At 42.6% G+C, this 24,634-nt stretch overlaps 1 protein-coding gene across 1 annotated transcript in view; it reads right to left on the reverse strand.

Annotated features, from left to right (window-relative positions):
• The window catches only part of plch2a (phospholipase C, eta 2a), a 75,225-nt gene extending 71,701 nt beyond the window's left edge, over positions 1–3,524 (reverse strand). Inside the window, exon 1 of the mRNA XM_039603910.1 lies at positions 3,108–3,524. Coding sequence (XP_039459844.1) covers positions 3,108–3,300 — 193 coding nt within the window. The 5' untranslated portion in view covers positions 3,301–3,524. The remainder of the gene's footprint in view (positions 1–3,107) is intronic.
• Positions 3,525–24,634: the final 21,110 nt, after the last annotated feature.

Here is a 24,634-nt window from a genome sequence, read left to right on the forward strand (position 1 = left end):
TGTAGGCAGCACATGTACCACGGCTGCAACTCTTATGGAGGTGATGGTGGCAGCACATGCCTTATACCACATGAAAAAATAAGGATGCTCACAAGCACAGGAAATGCTACACATGGGGATGCCATAACAGCTCTGCTCTCGAAAAGGCACGAGGTATCAGGTACCATGCAGATGGTCCCATTCACTATTCAAGACAACTGGACCCAGTTGATTTACATGTGAAATGACTGTACAAATGTGTTTGTGTATTTTAGGAATTTAAAGGCAGAATGCGCTGAGGTAACTAAAACGTCCACAGTAAGAGCCTCCAGTACACATCCACAGCACAATCAGTGGATTTTCTGCTCTCCAGAAACTGGATCATCTCTGTGAAATGAGACTGCAGTTTGACCAAGACATGAGCCAACTTCTTCCCGCCTGGAGGAAATAAATTTACTCTGTGACATGAATTAAATATAAAGGTGTTTTTAAAAAAGTCAATCCAAGAAATACAAATCTAAAGACAGAGAAAGAGAGCACGGCAACCTCTGCTCACTACACACCTTAGCATCTGCATGGCCTACCACTTAGTGGACAGTCGACCCGACATTGTTTGTTAGATTGGATGAGTGACATCTAAAGAAACATATTGATCCATTCAAATCAACCAAGCCTTCTTTGATTTGCATAAAAATTTTATGGTAGAAAATTTTTACATTTATAATGATTCCGGTGAAATTACCTTTTAGATTTTTTTTTTTCACAGAAAAGTCGACCTACTTTCAGGCCTTTATTTAGTGACGTGAAGTGAGAGGTAACATCTGAATATGAATATCTTAAAAACCTATTAAAGATACATCAAAAATGTCTGTGTATTGGCTAATTAAAGTATGAAACACAAAAAAAAAATTCAAGGATTCCTGTAAAATCTCATATTTACTTTGACTGGGCAATCAGTGCTTGCCTTGCTTGTCCCAATGGAACACCTCTCATATATAAAGGTAAAATTTATAAAATTATAGATAAAATGTAACAGAAAATGTTCTAAAAAACATTTGAGATGGAATGACCCAGGGCTCAAAGATAGAAAAAAACAAGCACATGAAGTTTAGGCATGGGTTCAAAAAGGCAGATCTACAGTTACACATCTGTCTGTGCCCCAGCTGTTGATGGCTAATCTAAGCTTTACATCAGTTTCACTTCCTCATGCAGCTCACTGTGACATCACTAGTCTATTCCAATCATCTCTCTGGCTGCTTTCTTCAGGCCAGTCGGTCTCCACTCTGCATACTTTAAATCTCACTGCACGGCCTTTCTCCCTTACAGATGCCTTCATGCAACCTCCCTCCCCCCCTCGTCACTCAGGCTCCATTCAAGCCTGCATCTTCATCTTTACCACCAGCGTATGCACTCCGGGGGCTCCTGGCCTAATCCCCATCACCGCTGGAATTCTGTTCTGCTGCGATCGGAGTCTAACCGCCAGATACCTTAACTGAATTCTGTCTGTCAAAAGGTTCCGTTCCTGCTAATGATCTCTCCTTATTTAATATTTAACTAAATTTTTTTCTGAAGAGTACCATCTGGAAACTCAAGAACTTCATCCTGTTTGGACAAGATCTACTGATATGCTTGCTTGCCTGAGTTTTTCCTTTCCAGTCACCTTTCTCACTGAATATGTGTTAATAGACCTCTCTGCTGAATCATCCTTGTTATTAATCTCTGTCTCTCTTCCACAGCATGTCTTTATCCTGTCTTCCTTCTCTCACCCCAACCGGTCGCAGCAGATGGCCCCGCCCCTCCCTGAGCCTGGTTCTGCCGGAGGTTTCTTCCTGTTAAAAGGGAGTTTTTCCTTCCCACTGTCGCCAAAGTGCTTAATCATAGGGGGTCATATGATTGTTGGGTTTTCTCTGTATGTATTATTGTAGGGTCTACCTTACAATAAAAAGCGCCTTGAGGCGACTTTTGTTGTGATTTGGTGCTGTGTAAATAAAATTGAGTTGCATTGAATTGAAAATTTCCAGCATGAAATCCTATGTTCTATTTAGCTAAACAAACAGGTGGCCACTCCATCTCTGATAAACCCCACTGTTTGGTCTCAGACTGTTGAGACATGGGATTGTCACAGTTTGCACTGTCTTAGCTCAATATCTCGCTGCACTGAGACCACGTTGATAACAAGCCTCGTCATTTTGACACAAGATATGCACTGACCACTTTATTAGGTACAACTTGGTAGTACCAGGTTGAACCCCCCCTTTTGCCTTCAGAACTCTAAATTTTTTGCAGCATAGTTTTACCAAGGTGCAGGAAACATCTAAGATTTGTCATCATGTCATTGCTTCAGATTTGTCAGCTGCACATCAACCATGCAAATCTCTTATTCTCATCCCAAATGTCCACTAGGAGAATGAGACTTGCTGGAAGCCATTTGAGTACAAGAAACTAGTACAACAGATGTCAAACTCCTTTTACATGGTGTCCCACATATGGGCCAGGAAAATTCCCCTGTTAGTGTAAAGATGTAGACTGCATATTTAATCCGTGAGATATCTTCAGCTCAATACATGTCTCAGTTTTTCTACATGATAAAGAAATGCTGCTGGAATAAATGACAGAAATCTGTCAGCGCTTTTAGTCTGTACTGGGGGTTTAATCTTGTCCCATCTTTCCAATATGCCAGTATATTTGTCCATGTTTGAAATTGGTCTGATGTTTTCAACATTGCCTCTTTCAAGTGAACAAGTTCAAAACCAGATTGGAAAACTCTGGGTCGACTTGAAGTTAGAAAACACTCTTTGGCAACAGCCTAGCCTAATCGCTGAGTTAGCTGACCTAATAAACAAATACAGGCGGAGCTTCTACAACCAACCCTTCTTGGAAAACCGTTAACTTCATTCCAGACAGATATTAATATTATTATTACTACTACATGGCAAAAATGTTACCCAAGGCAAGAACTCAAAACCTGTCCTGAAGTCTTATTATTATTAACATATAATATAATCTTGCCAAGTGAGCAATTTACTAATAACACCAGAAATACAAATTTACATAATTAGTGATGGAATGTGGTATGTAGTCTGAGCAGATTAAGAAAACTGGAGTACAAATAACGGTCGATCACTCACCATGACCTCGGCGTTTGGCCTTGACGATTCTGCCAGGTAGACATTTCGAAACACTGTTTTCAGACAGTAAATTGGGTTTATAATATACTCGTTTGCGCACCTTGGCCCGAGTGGCATAAACATAAAACTTAGGGAACTCATCCCTGAGATACCAAAGACATGCCGAATGGTGGAAGGATGCAATTTGTGGCATAACAGCTTTTGGATTTTATTAAATAAGACTAAAAAAAGACCGTCCACTTCCGGGCTTGCTGGTCCTTTTCACTTAAATATTATGAAAGCCTTAAAAACAGAAAGAAGATGCGACGAAAGCGGCTTAATAATTTGTCGTATTCATATCCACACATGGTCAAATCGCAGGACAACATTATGCCGGATGTCATTTTGCAGCTGGGGTCCTGCACGTGTATACGCATGTCGCATTCAGGCACACTTTAGAATATCGGGAATATTTAAGATATAGCGTGTGTATATATAAACTCTATAACACAACATTTGTGTACAATGTAAATATTAAATGTTGAAGCATCTGTTTAGTGTATTTAGTATAAAAAATAGAAAATACACACTCCTGTCCCAGTTTTACAAACGTTTATTAGTCTAATCCTTTCATTTTACTAAAGGGATGTTTGATTTCATGTATCACACCTTGACACACTGACATCACTTTAATGCAGGGGTGTCCAAAGTCCGGCCCGCGGACCAAATGCGGCCCGCGGTCCATTTTTAATTGGCCCTCAAGTAATTTTATAAATAGAATAGAATATGGCCGCACTTCAACTTTTGCTTGAGTGTATTGCACTTCTTAGTTTTAACACCAGGGGGAGCTACTGTTGATCAAGGCAGTTGCTCCACCAAAAAGGACAATCACAGAAGAAATTTACCCCAAGTTACTAAACATGGCAGAACCAAAGAAGCAAAAGGTCGAAAGTGAGTGCAGAAAATTTCAGACACAGTGGGAGAGTGAATATTTCTTCAAAGAATTAAAGAGGAAGTGTGTCTGTTTGATCTGCACTGAAACTGTGGCAGTTATGAAAGAGTATAATGTACGACGTCATTATGAAACCAAACATCAGGCCTATGCATCCTACACTGGTGCTGAGCGAGAGCAGAAATTAAAGCAAATGCTAGCTGTCCTGCGGGGTCAGCAACAGTATTTTTTTCGTGCTCAAATTGTCCAGAAAAAGGCTCCAATAGCAGCTATGAGGTTGCCCAACTCATCGCAAGACATGGCAAGCCTTTTTCAGATGGAGACCTCATAAAACGCTGCCTCGTTAAAGTCACCGAAATAATGTGCCCGGAAAAAGTGCAGGACTTCAACAACGTCAGCATGTTCAGAAATACAGTTGTGCGACGCACTGAAGACTCGCCAGCCAACATTAAACTGCAACTGTCTGATAAAGCTGTGCTTTTGATTTTTACTCCATTGCATGCGATGAGAGCACCGATGCCACAGACACCGCACAGCTGCTAATGTTTTTTGCGGGGAGTGGACGAGAGCACGAGCACTTTAGGTGAGTAAAAAATATATTCCACAGTACCCGTGTGTTAATAAGCATGCATGTGCAGGTACACATGCTTCAAATATCAATAATGCGCATCAATTCTGTCACTAGCCTGCTTTTGCGCACCACTTTCTTATATGCGTTTTTCTTGTTAACACACAGAGTACACAACGCTGTGCACAGCGCACGCCTGCATAAAAGTCAGCTGATCTCATCTGATGCAGATCTGCTCCTTGATCAAGTGACATTTGTCCGGATTTTTGGCACGAGTGGCGTCGGACCAGCACCGCAGCTGGATGGCCCGATTTACATACCCAGCGCAGCTGATACTCACCAGAATAATTCACTAAAATTATATGCACTCCTGTTATTAAGTCCAGTTCAGTCTGTTAATGTTGATAATCGTTTCAAACGAACGTTAACAGGTGTGTTGCTAAGCCTAAGAACTTAAATAACAAGCTTGAAATGTACCCGTCCCATTTTCCCCTTTATTGTTTTTTCTCTGTGCTGTAAATCTTCTGTCCAAGAAGAAATCTGCTGCTGTTCTGAGAATGAGCTACCAAAGCTTTTTCGGAATAAATCAATAAAGATCCATTTATGGAAAGCTGTGATGAAGGCAGTTTTGTCTTTAATTATATTCAACAATATAACACATTTGACCACTTTTAAGTGATTTTTCTAACTTTAATACACTACAGTTAAGGTTATATACCTAATTTCTAGTAAGTGGCCCCGCCCCTCCTATATTTTTATGTATGTGGCCCTCAGTGAAAAAAGTTTGGACACCCCTGCTTTAATGGAATTATTAGTGTAAAGAACTTCCTCTTTGGAAATCTGAGTTGTGGATATATTTTCTAATGTGTCAGATGCAGAAAGTCTGTGATGAATAGTGAAAAGTACATTTCCAGCTTTCAGTTTAGTTTTCTAAAGTGTTTCTCTCTAAAAACATCACTTTATTGCAGCAGACACATTAGTGGCCCTCTGAGTCTGATGATTGCTGACAAGCAGTGGGAAAGCTCCCTGTGGCCAGAGTGAGGGAGTGGAAAATTCAGGCGTCTCAGGAGTTTGTCATTTAAATACTATCACCTCACAGAAATATGGTTGCTGTGTGTGAGCCTGTGCATGCTACTGAATCACTCTCACACACGCTGCTGAAACGCTCTCACACACATTACTGAAACGCTTTCACACACGCTGCTGAAACGCTCTCAAACACGTTACTGAAACGCTCTCACACACGCTGCTGAAACGCTCTCAAACACGTTACTGAAACGCTCTCACACACGCTGCTGAAACGCTCTCACACACGCTGCTGAAACGCTCTCACACACATTACTGAAACGCTTTCACACACGCTGCTGAAACGCTCTCAAACACGTTACTGAAACGCTCTCACACACGCTGCTGAAACGCTCTCACACACGCTGCTGAAACGCTCTCACACACTACTGAAGCGCTCTCACACACATTACTGAAACACTCTCACACACACTACTGAAACGCTCTCACACACACTACTGAAACGCTCTCACACACACTACTGAAACGCTCTCACACACACTACTGAAACGCTCTCACACACGTTACTGAAACGCTCTCACACACATTACTGAAACGCTCTCACACACACTACTGAAACACTCTCACACACATTACTGAAACGCTCTCACACACTACTGAAACGCTCTCACACACATTACTGAAACGCTCTCACACACATTACTGAAACGCTCTCATACACGCTACTGAAACGCTCTCACACACACTACTGAAACGCTCTCACACACGTTACTGAAACGCTCTCACACACATTACTGAAACGCTCTCACACACACTGCTGAAACGCTCACACACTACTGAAACGCTCTCACACATTACTGAAACGCTCTCACACACACACTACTGAAACGCTCTCACACACACTACTGAAACGCTCTCACACACATTACTGAAACGCTCTCACACACACTACTGAAACACTCTCACACACATTACTGAAACGCTCTCACACACTACTGAAACGCTCTCACACACATTACTGAAACGCTCTCATACACGCTACTGAAACGCTCTCACACACGCTACTGAAACGCTCTCACACACGTTACTGAAACGCTCTCACACACGCTGCTGAAACGCTCTCATACACGCTACTGAAACGCTCTCACACACGTTACTGAAACGCTCTCACACACGCTACTGAAACGCTCTCACACACGCTACTGAAACGCTCTCACACACGCTACTGAAACGCTCTCACACACGCTACTGAAACGCTCTCACACACTACTGAAACGCTCTCATACACGCTACTGAAACGCTCTCACACACATTACTGAAACGTATGAGGGGCCGTACAAGCCAAAATTCATTCTTTCACTCTCACACACATACATTCTTCTTTCACACACATATATTTTCACTCTCACACACATACATTCTTCTTTCACACACATATATTTTCACTCTCACACACATACATTCTTCTTTCACACACATATATATTTTCACTCTCACATACATATATTTTCACTCTCACATACATATATTTTCATTTATGCATTCCTACATTTTGCTCTCATTTACATGCATTCAGTATGCATTTAATCTCACAAATAATATATGTATGTAAGCAGAGAATGCATACATGTCAGAAGAAAATATATGTATGCAAGAGAATAATGTATGTGAATGAAAGAGTATAGTGGAAACGGAAGGAGTTTAATGGAAACGGAAGGCTGGGTGTCTGTACCGCTGTGATTGGCTGAGAAGCACCATGGTCACTTTCAAGTGTCTGACAGCATGGAGGGGGAGAAGAAACTCGAGTTCTTCAGCAAGCTATCGGGGTTTTAAGAAATATTTTATCATCTCCTGAAACGGTCACATCGTTGTCCTCGTCACTTGATCGAGATGGGACGGGCTCAACTTTATTTTTTTACGTGCGCTCAGAATAGTGGCACAAAAATAACGCCATAGTTACCCACCAGCTGACCGGGTGATCACTCGGGTTAAACATAATATATAAAGCTCAACTGACAAAAATCACCGACTACACCACCAGGTATTATAGGAAAACCATAAAGCCTTTGAACTAAAACAACGCTGTTGTGACAGTGATGTACACTGTCTTGTTGGTATATATGCATGATTTGTATCACCTTCATGTTTCCAAACCGATACCATGAGCAGCAGTTTTTACAGCTCTGGCTCCAGCAAACATCAGCTGATACTAGAAATTAATTTTAAATAAATTCTAACAGCTTATCAAGCTTGAGCGTGCTGCTGTTGTTTAACGCGACATCCGCTGGTTTCCTCTTTCTGGCGCAAAGTGGGAGATAAACAAACAAGAAAGACGATCAGCTGATCATTGATCGGTTTCATGATTGAAGTAGCAACAGGAGAGGGAGGGAGGGGAGAGAATGAGGGAGAAGAGGCAGCTGTGCAACGTAAAGACAGAATAACTCCAGCTTTGTCTTTTTCATTCTAGCTGAAGTACGGGACTAATCGCGTTGTTTTTCCTCTCAATACGGATGTATTGTAATTGGTCCAGCCCAGAGTTGATCATGACCAATTGGCTAATCCACCACCTTTCATTGTTTATACCGTTACAAAAACAAACAAACATAAGAATGAAAATCACCATCTGTTATATTGTGGTTTTGTGGCACAATATAACAGCGTACACAAAGAGTTGAGATGCACGGGCAGAAATGTTGAGAGCGTGGCGCAAATACAAAAACTGAGCGAGAGGGGCTGCTATTGTGTGTGTGTATGGATAATAGCAAACACTGAAATACATTTTTGCACGCGGCAATGAATTTTGTTCGCTCAAATTCAGCTTTTCTTCACTCAAAATAAATTTCTCCTCAAATGCAACACTTGCACCTGCAAACTTTTTTACGTGCGCTCAAATTTTTTTTTACGTGCGCTCAGAATAGTGGGACAAAAATAAGGCCATAGGTAACAGGCATCTCCGAAAATGTTAGAGCACTTATGGAAATATGTGATGTCTTGATGAATCAAGCAGATATTTGAAGTTTACACAGCACCATTCTCGCATGAAAATATCTTAAAAGTTTATTTTGTGACCTATGGCGTTATTTTTGTGCCACAAAACCAGCCAATCACAGACTTGGATGCAAAAATATCTGATTGGCTGTTCTGGTCTCCAATCGGCTCGAAATGACGAAATGCAATATCCCAGAATCCATTTCGTCCAAAACTCAAACGAGGCAGTGGCAGAGAAGCACAGAGTGGCGGAGTTTGAAATATTACTCTTTCTGGGTTACTGTGGCGTTATTTTTGTGCCACTATTCTGAGCGCACGCAAAAAAAAAAGTTGAGCCCGTCCCATCTCGATCAAGTGGCGAGGACAACGATGTGACCGTTTCAGGAGATGATAAAATATTTCTTAAAACCCGATAGCTTGCTGAAGAACTCGAGTTTCTTCTCCCCCTCCATGCTGTCAGACACTTGAAAGTGACCAGCGCGTGCTTCTCAGCCAATCACAGCGGTACAGACACCCAGCCTTCCGTTTCCATTAAACTCCTTCCGTTTCCACTATACTCTTTCATTCACATACATTATTCTCTTGCATACATATATTTTCTTCTGACATGTATGCATTCTCTGCTTACATACATATATTATTTGTGAGATTAAATGCATACTGAATGCATGTAAATGAGAGCAAAATGTAGGAATGCATAAATGAAAATATATGTATGTGAGAGTGAAAATATATGTATGTGAGAGTGAAAATATATGTATGTGAGAGTGAAAATATATGTGTGTGTGAGAAGAATGTATGTGTGTGAGAGTGAAAATGTATGTGTGTGAGAGTGAAAATATATGTGTGTGAGAGTGAAAATATATATGTGTGTGAGAGTGAAAATATATGTGTGTGAGAGTGAAAATGTATGTGTGAGAGTGAAAATGTATGTGTGTGAGAGTGAAAATATATGTGTGTGAAAGAAGAATGTATGTGTGTGAGAGTGAAAGAATGAAAATATATGTATGTGAGAGTGAAAATATATGTGTGTGAAAGAAGAATGTATGTGTGTGAGAGTGAAAGAATGAATTTTGGCTTGTACGGCCCCTCATAGAAACGCTCTCACACACGCTACTGAAACGCTCTCACACACGCTACTGAAACGCTCTCACACACGCTACTGAAACGCTCTCACACACGCTACTGAAACGCTCTCACACATGCTACTGAAACGCTCTCACACACGCTACTGAAACGCTCTCACACATGCTACTGAAACGCTCTCACACACATTACAGAAACGCTCTCACACACTACTGAAACGCTCTCACACACGTTACAGAAACGCTCTCACACACTACTGAAACGCTCTCACACACGTTACAGAAACGCTCTCACACACGCTACTGAAACGCTCTCACACACGCTACTGAAACGCTCTCACACACGCTACTGAAACGCTCTCACACACGTTACTGAAACGCTCTCACACACTACTGAAACGCTCTCACACACATTACTGAAACGCTCTCACACATTACTGAAACGCTCTCATACACACTACTGAAACGCTCTCACACACGTTACTGAAACGCTCTCACACACTCTGCTGAAACGCTCTCACACACGCTGCTGAAACGCTCTCACACACACATTACTCAAACGCTCTCACACACGCTACTGAAACGCACTCACACACGCTCCTGAAACGCTCTCACACACACACTACTGAAACGCTCTCACACACGCTACTGAAACGCTCTCACACACGTTACTGAAACGCTCTCACACATGTTACTGAAACGCTCTCACACACATTACTGAAACGCTCTCACACACGCTACTGAAACGCTCTCACACATGCTACTGAAACGCTCTCACACACGCTACTGAAACGCTCTCACACACGCTGCTGAAACGCTCTCACACACGCTACTGAAACGCTCTCACACACGCTACTGAAACGCTCTCACACACATTACTGAAACGCTCTCACACACTACTGAAACACTCTCATACACGCTACTGAAACGCTCTCACACACATTACTGAAACGCTCTCACACACGCTACTGAAACGCTCTCACACACATTACTGAAACGCTCTCACACACTACTGAAACGCTCTCACACACATTACTGAAGCGCTCTCACACATTACTGAAACGCTCACACACTACTGAAATGCTCTCACACACGCTGCTGAAACGCTCTCGCTGCACGCTACTGAAACGCTCTCACACACGCTACTGAAGCGCTCTCACACGCTACTGAATCGCTCTCACACACATTACTGAAACGCTCTCACACACTACTGAAACGCTCTCACACACATTACTGAAACGCTCTCACACACTACTGAAACGCTCTCACACACATTACTGAAACGCTCTCATACACACTACTGAAACGCTCTCACACACGTTACTGAAACGCTCTCACACACATTACTGAAACGCTCTCACACACGCTACTGAAACACTCTCACACACATTACTGAAACGCTCTCACACACGCTACTGAAACGCTCTCACACGCTGCTGAAACGCTCTCACACACGCGACTGAAACGCTCTCACACACGTTACTGAAACGCTCTCACACACTACTGAAACGCTCTCATACACGTTACTGAAACGCTCTCACACACTACTGAATCGCTCTCACACACGCTACTGAAACGCTCTCACACGCTGCTGAAACGCTCTCACACACGCGATTGAAACGCTCTCACACACGCTACTGAAACGCTCTCACACACGTTACTGAAACGCTCTCACACACTACTGAAACGCTCTCATACACGTTACTGAAACGCTCTCACACACTACTGAATCGCTCTCACACACATTACTGAAACGCTCTCACACACTCTGCTGAAACGCTCTCACACACATTACTGAAATGCTCTCACACATGCTACTGAAACGCTCTCACACACATTACTGAAACGCTCTCACACACTACTGAAACGCTCTCACACACGTTACTGAAACGCTCTCACACATTACTGAAACGCTCTCACACACTCTGCTGAAACGCTCTCACACACGCAGCTGAAACGCTCTCACACACACATTACTGAAATGCTCTCACACACACATTACTGAAACGCTCTCACACACGCTACTGAAACGCACTCACACACGCTCCTGAAACGCTCTCACACACACATTACTGAAACGCTCTCCCAAACACGGTACTGAAACGCTCTCACACACATTACTGAAACGCTCTCACACACTACTGAAACGCTCTCACACACATTACTGAAACGCTCTCACACACGTTACTGAAACGCTCTCACACACGTTACTGAAACGCTCTCACACACGTTACTGAAACGCTCTCACACACGCTACTGAAACGCTCTCACACATGCTACTGAAACGCTCTCACACACGCTACTGAAACGCTCTCACACACGCTGCTGAAACGCTCTCACACACGCTACTGAAACGCTCTCACACACGCTACTGAAACGCTCTCACACACATTACTGAAACGCTCTCACACACTACTGAAACACTCTCATACACGCTACTGAAACGCTCTCACACACATTACTGAAACGCTCTCACACACGCTACTGAAACGCTCTCACACACATTACTGAAACACTCTCACACACTACTGAAACGCTCTCACACACATTACTGAAACGCTCTCACACATTACTGAAACGCTCTCACACACTACTGAAATGCTCTCACACACGCTGCTGAAACGCTCTCACACACGCTACTGAAACGCTCTCACACACGCTACTGAATCGCTCTCACACACATTACTGAAACGCTCTCACACACTACTGAAACGCTCTCACACACATTACTGAAACGCTCTCACACACATTACTGAATCGCTCTCACACACACTACTGAAACGCTCTCACACACATTACTGAAACGCTCTCATACACACTACTGAAACGCTCTCACACATGTTACTGAAACGCTCTCACACACATTACTGAAACGCTCTCACACACGCTACTGAAACACTCTCACACATTATTGAAACGCTCTCACACGCTACTGAAACGCTCTCACACACGCTGCTGAAACGCTCTCACACACAGCGACTGAAACGCTCTCACACGCTACTGAAACGCTCTCACACACATTACTGAAACGCTCTCACACACTACTGAAACGCTCTCACACACGTTACTGAAACGCTCTCACACACTACTGAAACGCTCTCATACACATTACTGAAACGCTCTCACACACGCTACTGAATCGCTCTCACACACATTACTGAAACGCTCTCACACACTCTGCTGAAACGCTCTCACACACATTACTGAAACGCTCTCACACACGCTACTGAATCGCTCTCAAACACATTACTGAATCGCTCTCACACACACTACTGAAACGCTCTCACACACATTACTGAAACGCTCTCACACACACTACTGAAACGCTCTCACACACGCTACTGAAACGCTCTCACACACGCTACTGAATCGCTCTCAAACACATTACTGAAACGCTCTCACACACACTACTGAGACGCTCTCACACACACTACTGAAACGCTCTCACACACATTACTGAAACGCTCTCACACACTCTGCTGAAATGCTCTCACACACGCTGCTGAAACGCTCTCACACACACATTACTGAAACGCTCTCACACACGCTCCTGAAACGCTCTCACACACGCTACTGAAACGCACTCACACACACTCCTGAAACGCTCTCACACACACATTACTGAAACGCTCTCACACACGCTACTGAAACGCTCTCACACATGCTACTGAAACGCTCTCACACACGCTACTGAAACGCTCTCACACACGCTGCTGAAACGCTCTCACACACGCTACTGAAACGCTCTCACACACATTACTGAAACGCTCTCACACACTACTGAAACACTCTCATACACGCTACTGAAACGCTCTCACACACGCTACTGAAACGCTCTCACACACGCTGCTGAAACGCTCTCACACACGCTACTGAATCGCTCTCACACACATTACTGAAACGCTCTCACACACTACTGAAACACTCTCACACACGCTACTGAAACGCTCTCACACACATTACTGAAACACTCTCACACACTACTGAAACGCTCTCACACACATCACTGAAACGCTCTCACACATTACTGAAACGCTCTCACACACTACTGAAATGCTCTCACACACGCTGCTGAAACGCTCTCACACACACTACTGAAACGCTCTCACACACGCTACTGAAACGCTCTCACACACGCTACTGAAACGCTCTCACACACATTACTGAAACGCTCTCACACACTACTGAAACGCTCTCACACACATTACTGAAACGCTCTCACACACTACTGAAACGCTCTCACACACATTACTGAATCGCTCTCACACACACTACTGAAACGCTCTCACAGACATTACTGAAACGCTCTCATACACACTACTGAAACGCTCTCACACACGTTACTGAAACGCTCTCACACACATTACTGAAACGCTCTCACACACGCTACTGAAACACTCTCACACACATTACTGAAACGCTCTCACACACACTACTGAAACGCTCTCACACACTCTGCTGAAACGCTCTCACACACGCGACTGAAACGCTCTCACACACGCTACTGAAACGCTCTCACACACGTTACTGAAACGCTCTCACACACTACTGAAACGCTCTCATACACATTACTGAAACGCTCTCACACACTACTACTGAATCGCCCACACACGTTACTGAAACGCTCTCACACACGTTACTGAAACGCTCTCACACACATTACTGAAACGCTCTCACACACGCTACTGAATCGCTCTCAAACACATTACTGAAACGCTCTCACACACACTACTGAAACGCTCTCACACACACTACTGAAACGCTCTCACACACATTACTGAAACGCTCTCACACACACTACTGAAACGCTCTCACACACGCTACTGAAACGCTCTCACACACACATTACTGAAACGCTCTCACCCACCCTGCTGAAATGCTCTCACACACGCTGCTGAAACGCTCTCACACACACATTACTGAAACGCTCTCACACACGGTCCTGAAACGCTCTCACACACGCTACTGAAACGCACTCACACACGCTCCTGAAACGCTCTCACACACACATTACTGAAACGCTCTCCCAAACACGGTACTGAAACGCTCTCACACACATTACTGAAATGCTCTCACACACACGCTGCTGCAACGCTCTCACACACACTATTGAAACGCTCTCACACACGCTACTGAAACACTCTCACACACACATTACTGAAACGCTCTCACACACACGCTGCTGCAACGCTGTCACACACACGCTACTGAAACGCTCTCACACACGCTACTGAAACACTCTCACACACGCTACTGAAACCCTCTCACACACGCTGCTGACACGTTCTCACACACATTACTGAAACGCTCTCACACACACATTACTGAAACGCTCTCACACACACGCTACTGAAACGCTCTCACACACACTACTGAAGCGCTCTCACACGCACGCTACTGAAACGCTCTCACACACGCTGCTGAAGCGCTCTCACACACGCTGCTGAAACGCTCTCAAACACGCTACTGAAGCGCTCTCACACACGCTGCTGAAACGCTCTCACACACGCTGCTGAAACGCTCTCACACACGCTACTGAAGCGCTCTCACACGCACGCTACTGAAACGCTCTCACACACGCTGCTGAAACGCTCTTACACACGCTGCTGAATCGAGTTTGAGGGTCTTAATTTCCATTCAGGATCAATGCAATCCATGAGAGAACTATAACAACGACGACAACAGTCAACGCAACATCAGCATCTTCACCAATAACCACAACAATGCCAACAATAATGGCAATAACCATGACCACTGACCCACAATGAACAACCACAATGACTACTGTTTACTTTGGATGATATAAAGGAGATGTGTAATTCCACCAATTTTCCAGGAGGAAACCTCGGTAAGTGTTAGGAAATATAGGGATAATCATACAATTTCAGACCCAGTTATAATTATTCATATCCTAGTGGAAAAGTCCTTTCTAACAGTAGTTCATTTGCACCTTGAGGCGACTGTTGTTGTGTTTGGCGTTGTATAAATCAAACTGAATTGAATTTAACATGAAAGTTTCTAATGAGGTCATCTCATTCTTTTGACAGTCTAAACCTTCAGTCTTCACAGTGTCAGATCGCCTGGTTTGAAACCGTTTGCTGTCTGATGACCTTGTAGAGATGTTGATAAGGATAAGATGTTTTTTCACTTTTTAATGATAACACTGCAGACAGAAATCCTGACAACTGGTATGAGGATTTCTCTAGAAAGCTCAAGATATAAGGGTGGAAGCAGGTAATGACAGTTTACTAACATGCCAATGCAAGATGAAAGTCTGCCTGAGAAATGTGACAATATTCAGATGAGATGTACCTTTACAGTTTTTTCTGATTGCTTAAGCACATTTTTTGTAACTACTGGCTATTTTTGCAAAACTCTACACACAAATAAGAAAACCTGTCACCCAATTATCAAAACATTGTAGTTCTCTTGCAAAAGCGAACACAGCTAGATTAACTCTTCACACCTTCGTAAAAATGGTGTTTTCCTATCAAACAGTACACACAAGCCATCATCTACTAAGCACACAATGCGCCAACTGCACACTGATGGTATGAATACAAAACACATCTGGCTTTTGCTTTCTCTGTGTACAGATGTCAATTTGAGGTCACACTTTTGTCATAGTGTCATGTAAACATACAAGGATCCAAACTTCAAGTATTGGTGTTTATTCACACTCATCAAAACCAAGACAAAGTCACAACACAAAATAGGAATTTCACCAAAAAAAGGGAAAAAAAAGACAATCAGCCTACATCATGTCGTCTTTCTGGGTCCGGCCACAAAATTTCGTCCACATCGCATGTGATATCCTCCAGTCCAAGGCACCGGGGAAAATATCTCCTTGAATGCCGTATCCAGGCCTGACATGATGCCTGGTCAATATGTCCACATGCCTCCTCCACTGCCTGTAAAAGGGCTACCTGTTGATGAGGATGATGGTCGTACACTTTCCAGCACCAGGCAGAGAAGAACTCCTCGATGGGATTTAAGAATGGAGAGTATGGGGGGAGGATGAGTACAGTGAAGGATGGGTGGTCTGTAAACCAGTTGTGGACCAAAGCAGCCCTATGGAAACTAACATTGTCCCATATGATGAGATATCGGGTCTGCTCTGGTCTCTGAACAGTGAGCATGTCATGCAAGGTGTCCAGGAATGCAATAATGTGTGCAGTGTTGTATGGGCCTATGGTTGCATGATGGTGAACAACACCATTTTGGCTTATAGCTGCACACATGGTTATGTTACCACCACGTTGTCCTGGGACATTGATGATGGCACGGTGTCCAATAATGTTCCTGCCACGTCTCCTGGTTTTACTGAGGTTAAAACCGGCCTCATCCACAAAAAGTAGCTCATGTCCCATTGCATCTGCTTCTAGTTCCATCACTCTCTGGACAAGACAAAACAAATGCAACACATCATGCCCATGCACAGCACTACAGTATGCACTTCCACATTCAGAACCAATGACACTAGCTTACCTGCACATAGTCATATCGCAGTTGCTTTACACGTTCTGTGTTTCTCTCGAAAGGAACTCTGTAAATTTGCTTCATTCTTATTCTGTGGCGCGCAAGTACACGACTCAGTGCAGAAATGCTTGCACTGTGTATATTTTGAAAGATGGTGTCATTATCAATTATGCACTGCTGTATTTCGCGCAGTCTTATTGCATTATTGGCAATCACCATGTTCACTATATGGGTCTCTTGCTCTGGAGTGAACATTCTGCCTCTGCCCCCAACATCTGGACGTCTAGCAATTCTGTAAAGTAACAATTTCAGTATTTTTGCATGTATGGTACTGTTGTGTTTCTCATTAGAGTATGGCCGTGCTACAAAGTACTTACCGATTCTCATTTCGAAATGTCCTAATGATGCCTGCCACAGTGTAGCGGCTCAGTTTAGGCTGAACCCGTTGGCCAGCTTCCCTCAGGGTCATCCCATGGTTGATGACATGGTCTACTATTGTAGCTCTGATGTCATCAGTTATTCTGTTCCTTACTCTTCTTACCCTTCCTCTTTCCCCTCCTCGTCCTCTTCTTGCTCCTCCACGTCCTCTTCCTCCAACTTCTTCACCTCCACATCCTCTTCCTCCAACTTCTTCACCTCCACGTCCTCTCCCTCGGCCTCCTCTGATTCTCACTCTTCTCACTCTTGCTGCTCCTTCCATTGTACTCCACATAGACAGCTTACCTGTATTTATAATGCTTAGGCTGATTGCAAAGTGGACTAATTATCTAAAACAGTTTTCACATGTGACAGTGTGCCAGACAGTTGGCAAAATAGTGTTAATGATAGCCATACATGTGTATAGTTTTGCTAGGAGTTTGCTATAGGTTTTGCTATAAGTATTAATAAGTATTAATAAGTATTAATAGTTTTAGAAATTGTGCTATAAGAATCAGAGTTAGGGTTTAAGCATTCAGAAAAAACTGTAAAAGAGAAAGCTTGTAGCTGGAGTTTGTTATTCTCTGAGAATAAGTGTTTGTGTGCATGTGTGCGTGTGTGTGTGCGTGTGTGTGCATGTGTGTGTGTGTGTGCGTGTGTGTGTGTGTGTGTGTGTGTGTGTGTGTGTGTGTGTGTGTGTGTGTGTGTGTGCGTGTGTGTGTGTGTGTGTGTGTGTGTGTGTGTGTGTGTGTGTGTGTGTGTGTGTGTGTGTGTGTGTGTGTGTGTGTGTGTGTGTGTGTGTGTGTGTGTGTGTGTGTGTGTGTGTGTGTGTGTGTGTGTGTGTGTGTGTGTGTGTGTGTGTGTGTGTGTGTGTGTGTGTGTGTGTGTGTGTGTGTGTGTGTGTGTGTGTGTGTGTGTGTGTGTGTGTGTGTGTGTGTGTGTGTGTGTGTGTGTGTGTGTGTGTGTGTGTGTGTGTGTGTGTGTGTGTGTGTGTGTGTGTGTGAAAGAGAGAGTGAGAAACAGAGTACTGAATTCCCTCTTGGCAGCTATAAATAACAGGAACAGGATATTACATCAACAGCTGCAGGTGCACAGGACATATTAAGACCAGTGCCACTTTGCATGGTTTGTAATGCCCTTGTGCACTTTAGCATCATTATTACTTTTTATTGCAGGGGAGATTTCAGTGTGCAGAATATGCATATGTTTCACAGTTAAAGCCCCAAACACAGTGATGTCTAATATGATGACACTGAAATCTGCAGATGTGCTCCTGCAGTTTTAAAAGAAACCACAGCTGACCAGCGTGTGAGCAGACAGAACCTACACTGTGGTTTTTACTAGTATTTATGCGATACGTTCATCGGAGTGTGACTGTGTGTGAATGCTTATTAGTTGCACTTGAGTTTAGAAGTGCTTTTATGAGTGGGTGTGAATGGGTGAATGAGGCATGTTGTATAGAGCGCTTTGAGTACTCCGGGAGAGTAGAAAAGCGCTATCAGTCCATTTACCATTTAACAGTGTGAAATGGTTGTAAAGCGCTACCAAATAAAGCCCAACTGTCACTATCAAAGCCTTTAGGGCTCATCCTTTCAGTTTAGCTAGTGGCTTCTAAGACATACAGAGCTGATGGAACAGTAACTAAATAAACTCAGTAATCACTGTCAGATGTCAAATAACACTAAGTTAAAAACTTGTTATACATTGATTCTAAATGTATGGATTCACTAATGCTAGTGTGCTAATTCACACTCCAGAATGTGCTCGTTATCACAGGACTCCAAATGCGTACATGTCATGATCCCCCCCCGTCTGTGAATAGGACTGAGGGACCGTGAATATATGTCTGCCTGTCGAGTATGTGTCCAAGACGAGAGGAGAGGAAGAACAGAGCTCATATTAAAGGTAGTAGTACTTACTTCAAATTTAAAGATTACATGTAATGTTATCATTTTCATTCACATAGTGGATCTCTATAGGAGGTGTTTTGATTACATCTCAAGTATTGTATTATATTATAATGTTTAAATGTTCTATATAAATTATACATTTTCAAACTGTGAAGTCTCCCCCGAACTGACGTAGACTATCTTTGTTAATCAGTCATGAAAACACTGTAGTTTTGTGCTGGATAAACAGGTTAGAATAGAATAGAATAGAATAGAATAGAATAGAATAGAATAGAATAGAATAATCCTTTAATTGTCCCACAAGGGGAAATTTGGTTGTAACAGCAGCCAGAAAGACACATATACAAACAAACAGTACACAGGACACAGAACAGAAACATACACAATTTTTCTTACATATTTACATTAAGGACAATGGTTACTATATACAGAGTACTGTACAGTTATTAAATTAAATATAAATAACTACAGATAAGAGGCAAACCAGGTTGTAGTGCGAATCGGTTGATTAACTTATTGCAGTTACAGCACAGATGTAAACATCTGTGATTGTTGGGAGCAGTTTTGATTGTACAGTCTGACAGCTGCAGGGAGGAAGGACGTGCGGAAACGCTCCTTCATGCATCGAGGATGCAGCAGTCTGTCACTGAAGGAGCTCTGCAGTTCAGCAGCATTTCCATGCATGGGGTGGGAGACTCTGTCCATCAGAGATGTTATTTTGGCCAGAGTCCTTCTGTCTCCCACCACCTGCACTGGGTCCAGGGTGCATCCCAGAACAGAGCTGGCCTTCCTGATGAGTTTATCCAACCTCTTCCTCTCAGCTGCCGATAAACTGCTGCTCCAACATACAACACTGTAAAAAATGACAGATGCCATCTTGCAGTATTGTGCACATATGTATGTATATTCTTATTTATGTATTCTAATCTTATTCCTGTATTATTTTATTATTATATTCATATAACACAAGGTTGAATTACACTCTGATGGCTGTATCGGAGTGTAACTTAGGGTTGGTATCTTGCAGATGCAGACCGGAGCAGCTAATGATTGAACCACCGACCTTAGCAGATAACAGCTCTACCTGCTGAGCTACAGTCACACAGCACATAAAAAACATTAACTGCTAACACAGACACCGTTTTCTGCATCTCAGCAGCAGCAGCCCCTTCCTAACCCAGTTTGTCTCGTGTCACGTGTTGACAGTCTCGGTGCTCCCTGACGCTGATCCTGCTATAGGAGTGGAACCTCACACTTGCCACAGATATTCCCTCATTTGGTGTTCTGATGATGCCAATGCAGTCCAACATCAGTCCACAATCTTCAAAGGGTTTTAATTTTGGAAGAGACCTGTCCCATTGTCAGATGAGTTTTATATTGAAAAGCAGTGAAAATGAATGAAAAAATCAAAACTAACTACCACATTCCCATGCTGAAGGGTCTAGAGTTGATATTTGTAATGTAATTTGTCACACATCAATATGTTACCCTAGATCTAGATTGGCTTTGGCTGTCCAGAGTGTTTAGACTTAGATCCTCTTGCTTTCTTATTCGACTGGCAACTTATATGATATTTACTAAACTCTGCACCTTTCCTGTGCACTTTGAATTTACATGTGCTAGTGGCGTTTCCAAATCCACAAGCTGCATTTGTGTAATGGATGTGATTGCAAGCCAACTTCATTCTGGTTGATGGCAAATCAACAGGACATAGCAGGAGGTTGTTGAAGCTTGAGTGAACATACACACTGCTCAATGAATGCATTCAGGCCAACTTTACAGCTGTGACAAACAGGAAAAGGTCTCTCTCTTAATTTCATAAAATGCAATTTCATTGCATGTGACTGTTTTAGGGATGTCAGTTTATCTTTGAAATTCAAACATTTCCTAAAATCTGATTAAAAAGGAGATGGATATGGGGAAAAAGGCCTGGGTTGCAGTTCTGCTCTTATTCATCCCAAAGCTGTTCTATCTGGTTCAAGAAGCTAGTCAAGTTGACATCCATGTCTTTACAGACCTTGGGTGGTGCACTGGTCCACAGTTATGTCTGAACAGAAAAGGGCTATCCACAAACTGTTCCCACAAAGGTGGGAGCATGAAACTGTCTAAAAAGTGTTGGTATGCTGAATAATGAAGGGTTCCTGTCACTGGAACAGAGGAGCCAACTCCTGAAGCACAACTCCACACCATAAACCCCCCTCCACCAACCTTTACACTTGGGTAGAGGTTTGCAGTTAGACACATACTGGCAACCGCTAAACCCAGACTTGTCCATCAGGAGAAGTGTATCATTCCAGACCTGTCACTTCATGACTGAGTTGCTGGTGTTACCAATCACTTCTGCTTAGTTATAACATTGCTAACAGTCGACTGTGCAATATTTGGTAGTGACAAAATTTCACAACTAGTACCATGCTGGAGTTCACTGATCTTTCACAAAAGCTTGATTTTAAACACCTGTGGCCACTGAAGTGACTGGAACACCTGAATTCAATGATTCAGATGCATGAGTGGAGTGCAGGGTTAGGGTTAGTGCAGACTGAAACCCAGCTCGTTTCAGTCAGGCCTGCAGCGCTTGATCGTTTTGCTCCTTCTTTTTATCTTCATTACATCAATTCAATTCAATTCAATTCAATTTTATTTATATAGCGCCAAATCACAACAAAAGTCGCCTCAAGGCGCTTTATATAATAGGATATTATGATAAACAGTATCGAACGCAGCACTGAGGTCTAGCAGGAAAAGCACAGAGATGAGTCCACTGTCAGAGGCCATAAGAAGATCATTTGTAACCTTCACTAAAGCTGTTTCTGTGCTGTGATGAGCTCTGAAACCTGACTGAAACTCTTCAAATAAGCCATTCCTCTGCAGATGATCTGTTAGCTGTTTGACAACTACTCTTTCAAGGATGTTTGATATGAAAGGAAGGTTGGAGATTGGCCTATAATTAGCTAAGACAGCTGGGTCTAGAGATGCTTTTTAAGTAAAGGTTTAACTACAGCCACCTTGAAGGCCTGTGGTACATAGCTGATTATTAGAGATAGGTTGATCATATTTAAGATCGAAGAATTAATTAATGGCAGGACTTCTTTGAGCAGTTTTGTAGGAATGGGGTCTAAAAGACACGTTGATGGTTTGGAGGAAGTAATTATTGAAGTTAACTCAGAAAGATCAATTGGAGAAAAAGAGTTTAACTTAACATTGATGGTACTAAAAGTAGCTGTAGATAATATTACATCTGTGGGATGATTATTGGTAATTTTTTCTCTAATGATAAAATTTTATTTGTGAAGAAGTTCATGAAGTCATTACTAGTTAACGTTAAAGGGATGGTTGGCTCAGTAGAGCTCTGACTGTTTGTCAGCCTGGCTACAGTGCTGAAGAGAAACCTGGGGTTGTTCTTATTTTCTTCAATCAGTGACGAATAGTAAGATGTTCTGGCTTTGCGGAGGGCTTTCTTATAAAGTAGCAAACTATTTCTCCAGGCTAAATGATGATCCTCTAAATTTGTGACACGCCATTTCCTCTCCAGCTTACGAGTTATCTGCTTTAGGCTACGTGTTTGAGAATTATACCACGAGTCAGGTACTTCTGATTTGAGGCCTTAGTTTTCACAGGAGCTACAGTATCCAGAGTCGTGCGTAGTGAGGAGGTAAAATTATTAACAAGATAATCGACCTCTGTTGGAGTAGCGTTCAGATAGCTGCTCTGCTCTATGTTGGTACAGGGCATTGAAGATGATAACAGTGGGTGGATTATATTCTTAAACTTAGTTACAGCACTTTCAGAAAGACATCTACTGTGATAAAGTCTACTCTCCACTGCTGTGTAATCAATTATTGTAAATGTAAATGTTATCAGGAAATGATCAGACAGCAGAGGGTTTTCAGGAAACACTGTTACATGTTCAGTTTCTATGCCATATGTTAAAACAAGATCTAGAGTGTGATTAAAGTGGTGGGTGGGTTCTTTTACATTTTGACAGAAGCCAATTGAGTCTAATAACAGATTAAATGCCATGTTGAGGCTGTCATTTTAGCATCTACATGGATGTTAAAATCACCCACAATAATTATTTGATCTGAGCTGAGCACTAAATCAGATAAAAGTCTGAGAAATCAGAGAGAAACTCTGTGTAAGGCCCAGGTGGACGATAGATGATAACAAGTAAGACTGGTTTCTGAGTTTTACAGCTGGGGTGGACGAGGCTAAGCATCAGGCTTTCAAATGAATTAAAAGTCTGTCTTGGTCTTTGGTTGATTAATAGGCTGGTGTGAACTACATCACTGTAGTACAATAGCAAAAACAGCTGTTCATGAACACTGAACAAATGAATCTTATAAAATGATTTTTATTGCTCATGTTTTATTTAGTATTTAATGTTAAAACAACTTAATAACCACATCCAACCAAGTCAAGAACACTTGAGAACGTGTACAGCGGTCCCTCGTTTATTGCGGGAGTTATGTTCTAAAAATAACGCACAATAGGTGAAATCTGTGAAGTAGCCAACTTTATTTTTTACAGTTATTTTAGATGTTTTAAGGCTGTAAAACCCCTCACTACACACTTTATACACCCAGACAGGCATGAACATTTTCACACTTTTCTCTCTTGTTTAAACTCTCAAAGTTCAAACCTTCGTAGAAAAATAAGTCCAGTATTATAGAATGAAACCAAAGATCAAACCCTGTTTTCAGGTCCAGGACATTGGAATAGAGCAGCTGCCAGAGGATTCAACATTAATGAATCAATGGTACGGAGGTAGAGGAAGCAAGAAGAATGAGTTGAGTAAAATTTGACTTATCTGACTGTTTTGTTTCACTTAATGCAACTTATAATCTGAAAATACAGTAACTTCTACCTTCCTTTAGCCTGTCCAGAAGTCCTACTTTTTGTGTGATGGTTAGCATCTTCCTCTGCCTTTTGGGTGCTACCGCAGGTACCTTTGACGGTGCAAAACATTGTGCATGCAAAATTTCACAAGAAAAAATTTTGTGAAACAGCGAGGCCGCGAAAGGTGACCCGCGTTATAGCGAGGGGCCCCTGTATTCTGATTCTGCATTCTAGAAACAGATTATAAATACATAGTTTACAAGGTGCAAATCACTGAGTACACTCAG

This window comes from Oreochromis aureus, linkage group 20 (genome assembly GCF_013358895.1).
Source record: "Oreochromis aureus strain Israel breed Guangdong linkage group 20, ZZ_aureus, whole genome shotgun sequence".
Classification (NCBI taxonomy): domain Eukaryota; kingdom Metazoa; phylum Chordata; class Actinopteri; order Cichliformes; family Cichlidae; genus Oreochromis; species Oreochromis aureus.